Genomic DNA, 16,264 nt, shown 5'->3' with positions numbered 1-16,264 from the left:
TGACCCACCACCAAACCGCTCATGCTGAATGGTGTTGCAGGCAGCGTAACGTTCTCCACGGCGTCCCCAGACCCTTTCACGTCTGTTGCATGTGCTCAGGTTGAACCTGCTCTCATCGGTGAAGAGCACAGGGCGCCAGTGGCGTAATTGCCAATTCTGGTGGTCTATGGCAAATGCCAATGGAGCTCTACGGTGCCGGGCAGTGAGCACAGGGCCCACTACAGGACGTGGGCCCACGTACATGTGTGTGTATATATATATATATATATATATATATATATATATATATACATACACACATATATATACAGTACAGGCCAAAAGTTTGGACACACCTTCTCATTCTTCGCATTTTCTTTATTTTCATGACTATTTACATTGTAGATTCTCACTGAAGGCATCAAAACTATGAATGAACACATGTGGAATTATGTACTTAACAAAAAAGTGTGAAATAACTGAAAACATCTCTTATATTCTAGTTTCTTCAAAGTAGCCACCCTTAGCTCTGATGACTGCTTTGCACACTCTTGCCATTCTCTTGATGAGCTTCCAGAGGTAGTCACCTGAAATGGTTTCCTAACAGTCTTGAAGAAGTTCCCACAGATGCTTAGCACTTGTTGGTCCTTTTGCCTTCACTCTGCGGTCCAGCTCACCCCAAACCATCTCGATCGGGTTCAGGTCCGGTGACTGTGGAGGCCAGGTCATCTGGCGCAGCACTCCATCACTCTCCTTCTTGGTCAGATATCCCTCACACAGCCTGGAGGTGTGTTTGGGGTCATTGTCCTGTTGAAACATAAATGATGGTCCAACTAAACGCAGACCGGATGGAATGGCATGTCACTTCAGGATGCTGTGGTAGCCATGCTGATTCAGGTTGCCTTCAATCTTGAATAAATCCCCAACAGCGTCACCAGCAAAGCACCCCCACACCATCACACCTCCCCCTCCATGCTTCACGGTGGGAACCAGGCATGTAGCATCCATCCGTTCACCTTTTCTGCGTCGCACAAAGACACGGCGGTTAGATCCAAAGATCTGAAATTTGGACTCATCAGACCATAGCACAGATTTCCACTGGTCTAATGTCCATTCCTTGGGTTTCTTGGCCCAAATAAATCTCTTGTGTTTGTTGCCTCTCCTGAGCAGTGGTTTCCTAGCAGCTGTTTGACCATGAAGGCCTGATTCACGCAGTCTCCTCTTAACAGTTGTTGTAGAGATGTGTCTGCTGCTAGAGCTCTGTGTGGTATTCATCTGGTCTCTAATCTGAGCTGCTGTTAATTTGCGATTTCTGAGGCTGGTGACTCAGATGAACTTATCTTCAGCATCAGAGGTGACTCTTGGTCTTCCTTTCCTGGGGCGGTCCTCATGTGAGCCAGTTTGGTTGGAGCGCTTGATGGTTTTTGCGACTGCACTTGGGGACACATTCAAAGTTTTTGAAATGTTCTAGACTGACTGACCTTCATTTCTTAAAGTAATGATGGCCACTCGTTTATCTTTACTTAGCTGATTGGTTCTCGCCATAATATGCATTCTAACAGTTGTCCAATAGGGCTGTCAGCTGTGCATCAACCTGACTTCTGCACAACACAACTGATGGTCCCAACCCCATCAATAAGGCAAGAAATTCCACTAAGTAACCCTGACAAGGCACAGCTATGAAGTGGAAACCATTTCAGGTGACTACCTCTGGAAACTCATCAAGAGAATGCCAAGGGTGTGCAAGGCAGTCATCAGAGCTAAGGGTGGCTACTTTGAAGAAACTAGAATATAAGAGATGTTTTCAGTTATTTCACACTTTTTTGTTAAGTACATAATTCCACATGTGTTCATTCATGTGTCATGTGTCCAAACTTTTGGCCTGTGCTGTATATATATACATATGTATATATATATATATATGTATATATGTATATGTATATATATATATATATATGTATATATGTATATATATATATATATATATATATGTATATATGTATATATGTGTATATATATATATATATATATATATATATATATATATATATATATATATATACACAGTACAGGCCACAAGTTTGGACACACCTTCTCATTCTTTGCATTTTCTTTATTTTCATGACTATTTTCATTGTAGATTCTCACTGAAGGCATCAAAACTATGAATGAACACATGTGGAATTATGTACTTAACAAAAAAGTGTGAAATAACTGAAAACATCTCTTATATTCTAGTTTCTTCAAAGTATCCACCCTTAGCTCTGATGACTGCTTTGCACACTCTTGGCATTCTCTTGATGAGCTTCCAGAGGCTACCACAGCATCCTGAAGTGACATGCCATTCCATCCGGTCTGCGTTTAGTTGGACCATCATTTATGTTTCAACAGGACAATGACCCCAAACACACCTCCAGGCTGTGTGAGGGATATTTGACCAAGAAGGAGAATGATGGAGTGCTGCGCCAGATGACCTGGCCTCCACAGTCACCGGACCTGAACCCAATGGAGATGGTTTGGGGTGAGCTGGACCGCAGAGTGAAGGCAAAAGGGCCAACAAGTGCTAAGCATCTGTGGGAACTTCTTCAAGACTGTTAGGAAACCATTTCAAGTGACTACCTCTGGAAGCTCATCAAGAGAATGGCAAGAGTGTGCAAAGCAGTCATCAGAGCTAAGGGTGGCTACTTTGAAGAAACTAGAATATAAGAGATGTTTTCAGTTATTTCACACTTTTTTGTTAAGTACATAATTCCACATGTGTTCATTCATAGTTTTGATGCCTTCAGTGAGAATCTACAATGAAAATAGTCATGAAAATAAAGAAAATGCGAAGAATGAGAAGGTGTGTCCAAACTTTTGGCCTGTACTGTGTGTGTGTGTGTGTGTGTGTGTGTGTATGTATGTATATATATATATATGTATATATATATATATATATATATATATATATATATATATATATATATATATATTAGTGCTGTCAAACAATTAAAAATTTTTATCAGATTAATCACAGGGTTGCTGTGGATTAACTTTGAACGCAGCAATGAATTCAGACTGAGACCACCTGTTCTAGTCAAACCAGTGACTGGATGTTTGGTCCATGCTCTGGTTTCACACCTGAACTGTGAATATGAAGATGAAACGGCAATATGTGAACCTACGCTGGATGTGTTAATACAACTGAATACTTTAAAGTGTTAAGTTAAAGGTGGAGTTTTGATCCTGAGGGAAAGTTGAAGAGACCAGAGAGTTATTTATGGTTTTAACAAAAAGACGTAACAAGACAAAAACTCAGCTGTTGTGTTGTTTTGTCAACGCAGTTAAAAGATTCATATCGTAATAATACCAATGGTGACATAAGTTATGAAAACACCACTTTGTGTTAACAGAAGAAACCTAATTACACAACAGATTGTGTCTTACTAGTTTAACTTTACTCATTGGACACATCATAGTAATGTCTTTTAGTAATGTAGTTGTAATTATGTGATTATGTTCAGGGCCTTATTAAATGATCATTTTATAATTAATCACTTATCCATCAGGCTCAGTGTTGCTGTTAACAGGAGTTTATTAATGTGTGTGCTGTATTTATTGTTGTTGAATATTTTGTGTAGTGTGTGTATCACTCTGTAGATGGTCAGATCAGATGTGTACAGCTAGGTTTGATGAAAATCAAGTTGAACGAGTGGCATTTGTCTTTCAACACTGTTGTGTATAAGTTATTGATCCCAGAAATTGTAATCTGTGAATATCTTTTCAATCTAACCAAACTCCACAGTGAGATGCGTCATTAGTGTTGAATAAAGATGAACAGTAGCCCTTAACACAACCCAGGGAGACCAGAGTTAGGACATCAGGGTTAGAATAATAAATATCCCTTTGACTCTACTAAGAATGTAATGATTACCGGTATAACGATAAACCATGGTAAAATTGCAGATGGTTAGTATTACTGTTTAAATTCTAATTATCATGATAACCGTGTTTGATTAGCGCACTTTGAAAACTCACGGTACTGCACATTTCCTGGAGAAGCTGCAGCATTCCAAGCGTGCTTGCCAGTTTGTAATGTCTATCTATGAAAAAGAAACAAACTACTCAAACTTGATATGGAAGATGGTCAAACAGTGTCCATAAGATGCCATCTTTTTTTTTTTTTTTTTTTTTTTTTCAATTATCTTTATTAGATTTTATTACTTTTTTTTTTTTTACAACAAATGGCTCAGTACAACACCTGGTCTATAAGAAAATTAAAAAAAAAAACAAAAAACAAAAAGGTATACTAATCCAAGATAAAGCAATTAGTCCACAGTCTGGAGTTATAGTGAAGATAAAACAAAGATCAGACAATCAAGCAGTGACAGGTGAGATCAGTAGTGACCTAATTGTAAACAGGCACCAAAGATTTTCAGTCATTGATGAGGTCTGAAAGCACAGAAGTGACTGATGAGTTTGTGAAACGGAGGTATGGAGTCCAAATTTTCATAAACTGTCCCTTTGAAGAATGAAGTAAACAGGTCAAATAGTCCATAGGAATGCATTCCATAAGGATTTTATGTCAAGTCGTTTTAGTGAGAGGTTTGTCATTTATCCAAGACATGAAAATATTTTTCCTTGCAGCATATGCGAGGATATCATACATTCCTTTCAAGCTGAAGTCGATAATGTCCCCACTTGGATGTCCCAAGAGTAGAGATAAAGGCTCCAGTTTCAAAGACACTCTGAGAATCTTTTCCATATCTTGTAAAGTGTCTACCCAGTAGGATTGAATTTTTAGACCTGAGCAGACCCAGTGTGTATAGGTTCCTACAGTAGACCTGCACTTCAGACACACAGGTGAAAGGTGGTGATTCATCTGGTGTCTTTTATTAGGAGACATTTGCACACGGTGCAGAATTTTGAATTGCAACAGCCTTGCACGGTTACATACCGAGATTTTTTTTGTGTGGTTCCAGATTGTGTCCCATTCCTCTTTATGTCTACACCAAGTTCATTTTGCCACACCTGTGCAACACTATGAGTGTTTATGTTCAACCCATCGGTCTGATTCAACACATTATAGAAACAGGACATGGTTTTCTGACTGGGCCCTGGAGAAGGAACTGCTCCACTGATGATATTGTGCTATTAGTATTGAAAGTAAGTTTTTTTTAGTTATGAAGTCACGAATCTGAAGATATCTGAAAAAGTGATGTTTAGGAAGATTGTATTTCTTTTGTATTTGTTCAAAGGATAGCAAGTTAGAACCTTCATATAAATCATGCATTTTCTTTATCCCCTTAAGTGTCCAAACATTGAATCCTTCATCCGATAAGCCTGGAGGAAAATAAGGGTTACCTTGAATCGGGATTAGCATAGCGGTTAAATTGGATCTTCCCTCATATTTTCGTGTCATGAACCATGCCTTTAACATATTACAGATGATAGGGTTATTGTTACAAAGACTCCTGGCTGATTTTAAATCCTTACAAGACAGAAGAGCCAATAAGGAGCCAGTTGTTTCAGACTTCTCCAGACTCAACCATACAGAGGTAGGGTCATCCTTCATCCATTCTGATACAAATCTTAATTGGGCTGCCAGTTGATACCATTTAATATTAGGAACATCCAAACCTCCATCTGAACTAGAGAGTTGAAGTTTTGATATTTTTAACCTTGGTTTTCTTTTGTTCCATATAAAATCACTTAACCAGCTATTGGGTAATTTTTGCACCTTATTTGATATAAGCAAAGGAATCATTTGCAGGGGGTATAGCAATTTTGACATAAGACTCATCTTAATTATAGAAATTCTTCCAAGCAAAGAGAGGGGAAGTGAAGCCCATCTTTCTAGGTCTTTCTTAATAGTTTCTAGGAGAGGGTTAAAGTTCGCTTTGAACATTTGATGAAACATTGGGGTGATATGAATACCCAAATATACAAAACCTGATAACGACCAACGGAATGGGAAAGACGTTAGGGAGCTGATATTGTCTCTGAGGCTTCCCAGAGGCATAGCTAAAGATTTAGAGAAGTTAATTTTATAACCTGAGAAAGTTCCAAAGTGGGTTATTACATTAACAATATGTGGAACAGAGACGAGAGGTTCTGATATATATAATAAAATATCATCAGCATAAAGGGAAATTTTATGTTGCACTTCCCCTATAACAATACCCTTAATTGCTAGGTCCTGTCTAATGGTTTCTGCTAAGGGTTCCACCACGAGAGCAAAAAGAGAGGGACTTAGGGGGCAGCCTTGCCGTGTTGAGCGGTGGAGTTGAAAGGTGCCATCTTTAATGCACATTTGTATATTTGTTTACACGTTAATATTTGAATGTTCCTGCCAACAGAAAGTACATGTTGGCTATTATTTTGTTTTTTTGTTTTTTAATTTTTTTCCAAAATACAATTTGGTTAAATTATTTCAGTGTGTGTATTAGTACTTCCTGAACCTTTTGAGCTCAATATCAACAATACCGCGATAATAATGATAACTGTGATAATTTCAGTCACAATAACCGTGATATGAAATTTTCATATCGTTACATCTCTAGACTCTACAAACTGAACCCCGTTGACGTCTGAGGTGGAGGGGTTGGTCAATGTGTTGCTAGCATCTGCTCCATCACTTAAACTAAACCAAATAGGCAAACTCCATGAAATGAATTCATCATTTCATTGTGTCTCATACAACAGAATTTGAGTAAACTGAGGTGAAACCATCGCTCTGAGCACAACCTTACATCATATTTTAGATGAAAACCTTGTAAAAGACTTGTGTACTTGTACCTGTGGTTTAAATGGTTTGTTCTGGTCACAACATGACAAACACTTCATGTAGAACATTCACAATTACATCCAAAACACAATAAACCATAAAGACAAAAGAGTTTTATTGTCATAATGATATTTAATGCAATGTAAAATCATATTGTGATTATCACAGACTATCCTCTTCAAGGAAAATACACACATCTAAAATTTAAAAATGAGATCCGAGTCGTTTTCAGTATGTCCAGTTTACTGCATTTTTCATGTGATTCATAACTGAAATATCCTGAACTGAATCTAGAACCTGAAAGCATTCATTTTAACATTAAGCATTAATTAGTAACATTCAAATACTGGTTGGTGTGACGGTTTTCTTCTTGCTAACACTGACAGGAACTGATGGCCGTGTGTGTGTGAGTGGGACAGGGGAGGGGGAGGGGGTTGTGGTGAGATACGGTGGAGAGGAAGTGGTTTAGATGCATGCTGGGTAATGAGCAGTGGGGACAGTGGTGTGTGGGAGAGAGGGAGTCCGGTCCAGGTTTTAGCTCCTCCACATACACTGGATGGATAGGCAGGGGGCGGGGTCTGCAGATGTGAGGTCACATGTTTACCTGCAGGTAAAGGCTCAGGTGTGTTCAACATCATGGACAGATGGAGGAGATTCACATGGGATGGATTTGTTCTGAACTGTGCTCAGTATTAAAGCTTTGTCAGTTAAATGTCCAGACTGACACTGATAAAATGAACGACAAGCCTTTGACCAAATCACACACACACACATGCACACGCCCACCCACACACACACACACACACACACACACACACACACACACACACACACACACACACACTAGAACATTTTTTTAACTGTATAAAGTAGAGGATAAGACAGGTTATCCTGATTGGGATGATATGGTGTTTGGACTAGGGATGAAAACAATTAATCAACTATCGATTAATTGTCGATAAGAATTTGCTTGATTAAATTATTAATTGTCGGTTAATTCCCCTTTTCCACGTCCTGTCCGAAGGCAGCATCTCCGCTGAAATCTCGCTTCATCATGTCAGTGATGCAAAGTCAGAAATGTCCATTTCTTCTAAACTGCAGAATTTCTTTAGTTCTACTCCATACATGTCATTGTCTGTTCTGTATCCAGTGGTTCAATAAACCAATCATTAAGGAATATGACGTGTTTTTTCAGTGAAGCATATAAACAATATTTAGCTTTTATTCTTATAGACCTGATCGAAAGAGAAATTCAGGTTCTCAAAAAAATCGCTGCTTATCAATTAATCGTTAAACAACCAATAAGGTCAACCAACGAATGATTAATGGGTTAATCGATAATTTGCATCCCTAGTTTGGACTCATCAGCATCTCTATGTAATCAAACAGAACATACAGTGGATAATGCAGCCTGCTGTCCCTGAACGCCCCACACTGTGTTTTACTGCATGTGTGTGTGTTGTGGTGCTTTGTATGACCACAGCTGTCACAGCCACATCTATTCAGTCTAAAGACATCAGATAAACTGACCGCGTCTGTGTGCAGGGGGCGGAGCCGAGGACGAGCCCAGGTAGAGGATGAGGAGAGTATGGATGCCACAGAGAAGAACCCACCAGAGAAAACAGGTGAGTGGGTGTCAAACACATACAGTACACGACCGTATCCGTTTGTTTGAATCTAAACCTGTACGTTTTTCGCATTCATGCAATAACTCGTAATCTGATCCAGGATGTGATCCAGGATCTGTCCTGTCTGGTCTTTGCTTTGATTCCTGATGCATTTTGTTCCTCAGAGGTAAAGGAGAAGTCAACAGGATGGCGCCGGTCCACACCCAGGAGGAAATCCAACACAAACTCAGAGCCGGACCCTGAACACAGCCAAGACCAGCTCAGTCCAGACCCAGACCCAGACCCAGATCCAGACCCTGACCCTGATCCCACAGTCCCAGAGCCCAGTCCAGAACCAGCTCCCAGTGTAGAGGAGGAGGAGCTGGGTGGGCCTGGTCCCGATCCCGGTCCCCACCCAGCTCCTCCTGCTGACCCGCCCCCACCTGCCAACCCCCAGCCCCCTTCACCATCCCCTGATCCAGACCCAGATCCTGAGGAGGAGGAGGAAGAGGAGGAGGACCAGCCCACCCCCATGGAGGTGGACTGTACTGTTCCCATGGAGATGGAGGAAGTGGGTGTTTTCAGCCCCATGGAGACAAGCCCCGCCCTCAGTCCCTGCTCCAGTCCTCCAGCGTCACCCTGTCCCCGTCTGGAAGATGAGGACTCACTGTCCCCCCTGTTCCGGCGCTCGCTGTCTGAAGAGTCCGGCAGCTCGCCAACGCCAAGTCTGGGACACACCAAAAAACGGTGAGTGTGGGGAGTGGTCTGGAGTGGACCAGTTGGAGTGGAGTGTGTTTTTGTGTTGAAGACCTGTTAATGTTGGCGTGTTTTGTGTCGTCTCTGCCTCAGTCTAAAGCAGTGTGCCTTCTGTTACCGTGGCGATGAACCCCCTCTGGGTCAGGGTCACCTGGTGGTCTTCGGCCCCACGCCGGGCTACATCCCCCTCCACATCCTCAACCGTCGCGCCTCCTCTGACCGGGACAATGACTGCCATGACCACTGCTACCGCGGCGACCAGGCCCCGCCCATGTAAGACAAACAGTGTAAACATGTCAACACAGATACATCATGTCATGTGATGAGTGAGCTCCAATAACAGTGTGTTTGTGTGTGCAGGTGTAGCAGTCCAGAACAGAGCGGTGAGTCTAGCACTGCATGACACACAGGGAAGGAGAAGTGCATCATGGGAGATGGAGTCTGTTTTATGGAGTATAGAGGGTTCACACAGTCATGAAAACCTGGGAAACTCCTGGATTTATAAAACCAGGTTTTCAGCACTTGAAAGAACCATGAAATTAAGGAAAATAATCATCATGGAATTAAATATTTTCAGATGTGAACTCCAGAGCTTTTGGTGAAACTTGCTGTATAGATCAGATACCCTGATGCCAAATGGAGATTACATCCACATGTTGAATTCTCATCTTATCACATTTTATCTGCCTCGAAATTCACACGAGATCAAACCTGTCAGATTTAGACACTGAAGAGAAATGTTTAACAGTCAAACTCAGGCCTTTCCTTCAGTTTGTGGAGGTTTAAGAACTCTCTGTATTTGACTAAAGACACATTTATTTATAGTTTCTTGTGATGTAGCCTAGTAGTGAAGTAATCCCTGATACAGTAGATTATTTCAGATGTGATTCAGTAACCTGTGCTCAGGATAGTATGTTCAGGGTTATGTCATCTTATAGTTCACTTTCCGTGTCCTGTGGTTTGATGAACTTCATCTTGGTATTTCAGAGGCTGAGTCTTCCTCAGAGTTTGTGGAGCAGCTCGGACCCATCGGCCTTCCATGTGACATCAATGTCCAATCACTGTTTGATCCCACAGGTCAGCTGACCTTTCATTGCGTCCTGTTTGGTTTATTTAACTTTTAGTTAGATGAAATGGCTTTAGTTTTTACCGCTCGGCCGAGGGCTATTGTAACCGTTGTGTCGACTGTCCGTCTGTCTGTCCATTCAATGAAATAATTGCATTATCTGAGAAATGCATTGAGATGTCTGCACCAAATTCATACTGTGGATGCATCTTGTCATGGAGCAAAAGCCTATTGAAAATCAGTGACCTAGACCTACTTTTTCAAGGTCAAATAGCCATGTGCAGTTATCTGAGTACTTTCATATATAAATATGTATGTAATAAGTTTTACACAAAGACAATCTAATCTAAATTATAGGGCAGTAACTTTGAATAGAATCTTACACTATATTTGGCCGAGGGGGATTAAAAGTGCACGGCATGTTATGTTTATGAGTTGAAGGATTGTTTTATGATAGACTTCAGATGTGACTTCACTGACCTTCTGACCTGAACACGGTTCTGGTCCAGTTCACGTTGACTGTACTGACCCGCTTTGTTTGTCCAGGTCAGTGCTGTGCTCACCTGCAGTGTGCCGCATGGTCAGAGGGGGTGTGTCGAGGCGAGGGCCAATCACTGCTCTACGTGGATAAAGCCATCGACTCAGGAAGCACACAGGTCAGATCATGTGACCCATTAATAAACACACTAAGCGCAGACAAAGCAGCCACTCTGACCCCGCCCCCTGTCACACCTCTACAGGTGTGCGTGTTCTGCCGTCGGCTCGGAGCGTCGCTGCGTTGCCGAGAGACAGGCTGTGGGCGGAGCTATCACTTTCCCTGTGCTGCTGCCGCCGGAGCTCATCAGGACTGGAATGAAAGACGCACGATGTGTACAAGACACGCACACATGGGTATGCAATGACACAACAGCAACAAAACATCACATAAAGACACACTCAATAAATGCACATGGCACCTAAAAAAAACAAATTATGTTGGTCCAACTAAAACTGGACTTTAATAGTATATGTAAACATGTTAACTCCACTGAAATCCAAGTATTACCAGTGGTACTAACTCACCTAGATGATGGGATTAAAGTGAAGCTACTCCTGCATGTAAACAGACCTGGCGGACTAGAACTGGACCCAGGTGTTCGGACCCAAATCTTGACCTGGAATCCAACATCATGTATCGCATCTGCACAAAGAGTACAGCAGATACAAAGTATCATGTGTACAGATTTACAACAGTGCTCATGGTGATTCCAGTTTAACCCCTGGGTTGATGATTGCTAACTCAGTACTGATTACTGTTGTGTCTGTTATGGCGTCAGTTAAGGAGCTGAAAGAGTGAATATTGCCACTTATCGTAGCAGAGGAGACATTTAACAATAAATTGATTACACTCCTGATTGATTACTGTGGACTGGGACAAACACAACGGAACAATGAAAACAGTGTGCATGTAGACACACTGACTGTTCAAGATGCACATAGCATAAAAAATAACCAAATAAAATGTGAGACGTAATTAGAAAAATTATTTAATAGACGACAGAAACACTGAAAATGAAAAAGTATTTATGAGGACAAGAACTTAGGCTGTGACTTGGATTTTCACAGAATTGATGAAAAATTTGTGACGGAAGTCATACACAGCTTCAAACTTGATGCACAGAGTAGATCAGTGGTAAAGTCCAGCTTTGGTCAACAGAGACAGCTGGCCAAAGTTAAATCATTTCTTCCTCAGCATCATTTTGAGATTTTAATCCATACTTTTATCACAACTCGTTTAGACTACTGCAATGCACTTTATGTTGGGAATGCCAGAAGTCAGTTGCTCAACTGCAGCTTTTTCAAAATGCTGCTGCTCAACTTTTAACTGGAGCTAAAGAGAGGGACCACATCACCCCAATTTTGGTATCAATTCACTGGCTCTCTCAGATCAGCAGATCAAACACTGTTAGTTATTCCTAAAACAAAGAGGAAGCTGACGGGCCTTTTCAGTTGCTGCCCCCAATCTGTGGAATGCACTGCCTTTACATGTCAGACAAGACACCGCCGGTGGTGCCGCGGCACCTCGGGGCCAACGCTAGGTGCGTGGCACCACAGTACTACGGCTCAGTGCCAGGTGCTGTGGCACCGTGGTGGTGCCTCGGCTCCAGGTGCCGGTGGTGCCGCAGTACCTCGGCTGGCGCCACGGCACCTCGGGGCCAACGCTAGGTGCCATGGCACCACGGTACCATGGCTCAGTGCCACCGAGCTGTGGCACTGCTGTGCCACGGCACCCGGCACCGAGCCTTGGTACCACAGTGCCGCGGCACCTAGCGTTGGCCCCAAGGTGGTGCCGCGGCACTACCGAGCTACCACGGCACCACCGGCACCTGGAGCCGAGGCACCACCGCGGTGCCATGGCACCTGGCACCGAGCCGTGGTACTGCGGTGCCACGGCACCTGTGTCGGTGCCTCAATATGCACCCGCTGTCTCTCTGTGGTCTCCGTGTTCATCCCTGCGGTCTTCATGATTACCTTTGCAGTCTCCCTGGTTACCTTTGCAGTCTCCGTGGTCACCTCTGTGGTCTCTGTGGTCACCTCTGCGGTCTCCGTGCTTACCTTTGTGGTCTCTGTGTTCATCTCTGCAGTAGGGCTGTGCAATTAATCGAAATTCAATTACGATTTCGATTATTACACACAACGATTACAAAAATTATGTAATCGAGAAAAAACGATTATTAATTTTGAGTTGTTTTAATTCACGCGCACGCAAGCTCCCATGAGCTGCTCCGCCCCGCCCCCCTCTAAGCTACTGCTGCCTGCTAGCCGGCAGGTCCACCCCAAGAGGAAAGTTGTACCTAGCGGTCTGGAAAAATGGTAGGAGAATCGCAGCAGAAGTGCTTGGTAAACAAAAAAGGCAAGTCCAATTCAATTGTATGGAATCACTTTGGGTTTGATGAAGAAGCCGAAGAGCAAAAACACATCACGTGCAAAAAGTGTTTCGTAGTTGTGCCCGCACCGACCGGTAACACAACAAACCTTTTAAACCATCTGAAGTTTAACCACCGCCACCTTTATCGTAATCTTATGAAAAACTAAAACGCATAAAAACAACTTCGTCCGCAATGCAATCTTCAGTCTCCGAAACTCTTTATCCTGCAACTCCCGTATTAACCTAACCCTAACCTGTATAACCCTAACGTGCGTATTCTAGATGGCTGATGTATACAGAAGGCCTGAACTGAAACCTCACGGCACGCCACTGAATTTACTGTTTCATACTACATTGAACATACTTGAATTTATAATTTGCACTTTACGTGAGTTTTTATTTTATTGCTACAGTTCTATGGCAAGTCTATAGCAGTTTAATTCCAGTGCACTATTTATTTACAAAAGGAAACATACTTGAATTTACAGTACACTTATTTGCATTCAAAGATTTTTTTGTTTCATACAAAAGTGAACATACTTTGTTTTAGTGGTTAAAAGCTTTATTTATGTTTAAAGAGTATATTTTACATTGCTTTGCAAGAAAAAAATAAACAACTTTAAGGTTAACAAATAATCGTTTTTAATAATCGTGATTTCAATTATTACTAAAATAATCGTGATTTTTTTTTTTTTCTATAATCGAGCAGCCCTACTCTGCAGTCTCTGTGGTCACCTCTGCGGTCTCCGTGCTTACCTTTGTGGTGTCCGTGGTCACCTCTGCGGTCTCCATGGTCACCTCTGCGATCTCTGTGGTCACCTCTGCGGTCTCCATGGTTACCTCTGCGGTCTCTGTGGTCACCTCTGCGGTCTCCATGGTTACCTCTGCGGTCTCCGTGGTTACCTCTGCGGTCTCCGTGGTTACCTCTGCAGTCTCTGTGGTCACCTCTGCGGTCTCCGTGGTTACCTCTGCAGTCTCTGTGGTCACCTCTGTGGTCTCCGTGGTTACCTCTGTGGTCTCCGTGGTTACCTCTGCGGTCTCTGTGGTCACCTCTGCGGTCTCCGTGGTTATCTCTGCAGTCTCTGTGGTCACCTCTGCGGTCTCCGTGGTTATCTCTGCGGTCTCCGTGGTCACCTCTGTGGTCTCTGTGGTTATCTCTGCAGTCTCTGTGGTCACCTCTGTGGTCTCCGTGGTTACCTCTGTGGTCACCTCTGCGGTCTCCGTGGTTATCGCTGCGGTCTCCGTGGTTATCTCTGCGGTCTCCGTGGTCACCTCTGCGGTCTCCGTGGTTATTTCTGCGGTCTCCGTGGTTATCTCTGCGGTCTCTGTGGTCACCTCTGTGGTCTCCGTGGTTACCTCTGCGGTCTCCGTGGTTATCTCTGCAGTCCCTGTGGTCACCTCTGCGGTCTCCATGGTTATCTCTGCAGTCTCTGTGGTCACCTCTGTGGTCTCCGTGGTTACCTCTGTGGTCACCTCTGCGGTCTCCGTGATTATCTCTGCGGTCTCTGTGGTCACCTCTGTGGTCTCCGTGGTTACCTCTGCGGTCTCCGTGGTTATCTCTGCGGTCCCTGTGGTCACCTCTGCGGTCTCCATGGTTATCTCTGCAGTCTCTGTGGTCACCTCTGTGGTCTCCGTGGTTACCTCTGTGGTCACCTCTGCGGTCTCCGTGGTTATCTCTGCGGTCTCCGTGGTCACCTCTGCGGTCTCTGTGGTCACCTCTGTGGTCTCCGTGGTTACCTCTGCGGTCTCCGTGGTCACCTCTGCGGTCTCTGTGGTCACCTCTGCGGTCTCTGTGGTCACCTCTGTGGTCTTTGTGGTTACCTCTGCGGTCTCCGTGGTTATCTCTGCGGTCTCTGTGGTCACCTCTGTGGTCTCCGTGGTTACCTCTGTGGTCTCTGTGGTCACCTCTGCGGTCTCCGTGGTTATCTCTGCGGTCTCCGTGGTCACCTCTGCGGTCTCTGTGGTCACCTCTGTGGTTACCTCTGTGGTCACCTCTGCGGTCTCCGTGGTTATCTCTGCGGTCTCTGTGGTCACCTCTGTGGTCACCTCTGCGGTCTCTGTGGTCACCTCTGTGGTCTCTGTGGTCACCTCTGCGGTCTCCGTGGTTATCTCTGTGGTCTCCGTGGTTACCTCTGTGGTCTCTGTTGTCACCTCTGCGGTCTCCGTGGTTATCTCTGTGGTCTCCGTGGTTACCTCTGTGGTCTCTGTTGTCACCTCTACGGTCTCCGTGGTTATCTCTGCGGTCTCTGTGGTCACCTCTGTGGTCTCTGTGGTCACCTCTGCGGTCTCCGTGGTTATCTCTGTGGTCTCCGTGGTTACCTCTGTGGTCTCTGTTGTCACCTCTGCGGTCTCTGTGGTTATCTCTGCAGTCTCTGTGGTCACCTCTGCAGTCTCTGTGGTCACCTCTGTGGTCTCCGTGGTTACCTCTGTGGTCTCCGTGGTTACCTCTGCGGTCTCTGTGGTCACCTCTGCGGTCTCCGTGGTTATCTCTGCGGTCTCTGTGGTCACCTCTGCGGTCTCCGTGGTTATCTCTGCAGTCTCTGTGGTCACCTCTGTGGTCTCCGTGGTTATCTCTGCGGTCTCCGTGGTCACCTCTGTGGTCTCTGTGGTTATCTCTGCAGTCTCTGTGGTCACCTCTGTGGTCTCCGTGGTTACCTCTGTGGTCACCTCTGCGGTCTCCGTGGTTATCGCTGCGGTCTCCGTGGTTATCTCTGCGGTCTCCGTGGTCACCTCTGCGGTCTCCGTGGTTATTTCTGCGGTCTCCGTGGTTATCTCTGCAGTCTCTGTGGTCACCTCTGTGGTCTCCGTGGTTATCTCTGCGGTCTCCGTGGTCACCTCTGCGGTCTCTGTGGTCACCTCTGCGGTCTCTGTGGTCACCTCTGTGGTCTCCGTGGTTACCTCTGCGGTCTCCGTGGTTATCTCTGCAGTCCCTGTGGTCACCTCTGCGGTCTCCATGGTTATCTCTGCAGTCTCTGTGGTCACCTCTGTGGTCTCCGTGGTTACCTCTGTGGTCACCTCTGCGGTCTCCGTGATTATCTCTGCGGTCTCTGTGGTCACCTCTGTGGTCTCCGTGGTTACCTCTGCGGTCTCCGTGGTTATCTCTGTGGTCCCTGTGGTCACCTCTGCGGTCTCCATGGTTATCTCTGCAGTCTCTGTGGTCACCTCTGTGGTCTCCGTGGTTA

The 16,264-nt window shown here is 44.4% G+C and overlaps 1 protein-coding gene across 3 annotated transcripts in view; it reads left to right on the top strand.

Annotated features, from left to right (window-relative positions):
- Nucleotides 1-16,264, top strand: part of LOC115411479 (histone-lysine N-methyltransferase 2C-like) — a 172,205-nt gene that overhangs the window by 28,523 nt on the left and 127,418 nt on the right. For all 3 annotated transcript variants that reach the window (XM_030123628.1, XM_030123625.1, XM_030123627.1), the window contains exons 3-9: nucleotides 8,291-8,370; nucleotides 8,538-9,099; nucleotides 9,202-9,381; nucleotides 9,469-9,491; nucleotides 10,096-10,185; nucleotides 10,721-10,830; nucleotides 10,915-11,065. In XM_030123628.1, coding sequence (XP_029979488.1) covers nucleotides 8,291-8,370; nucleotides 8,538-9,099; nucleotides 9,202-9,381; nucleotides 9,469-9,491; nucleotides 10,096-10,185; nucleotides 10,721-10,830; nucleotides 10,915-11,065 — 1,196 coding nt within the window. The remainder of the gene's footprint in view (nucleotides 1-8,290; nucleotides 8,371-8,537; nucleotides 9,100-9,201; nucleotides 9,382-9,468; nucleotides 9,492-10,095; nucleotides 10,186-10,720; nucleotides 10,831-10,914; nucleotides 11,066-16,264) is intronic.

The sequence above is a fragment of the Sphaeramia orbicularis genome, chromosome 20, assembly GCF_902148855.1.
Source record: "Sphaeramia orbicularis chromosome 20, fSphaOr1.1, whole genome shotgun sequence".
Classification (NCBI taxonomy): Eukaryota; Metazoa; Chordata; class Actinopteri; order Kurtiformes; family Apogonidae; genus Sphaeramia; species Sphaeramia orbicularis.
This window is presented reverse-complemented; position numbering and strand designations above follow the sequence as displayed.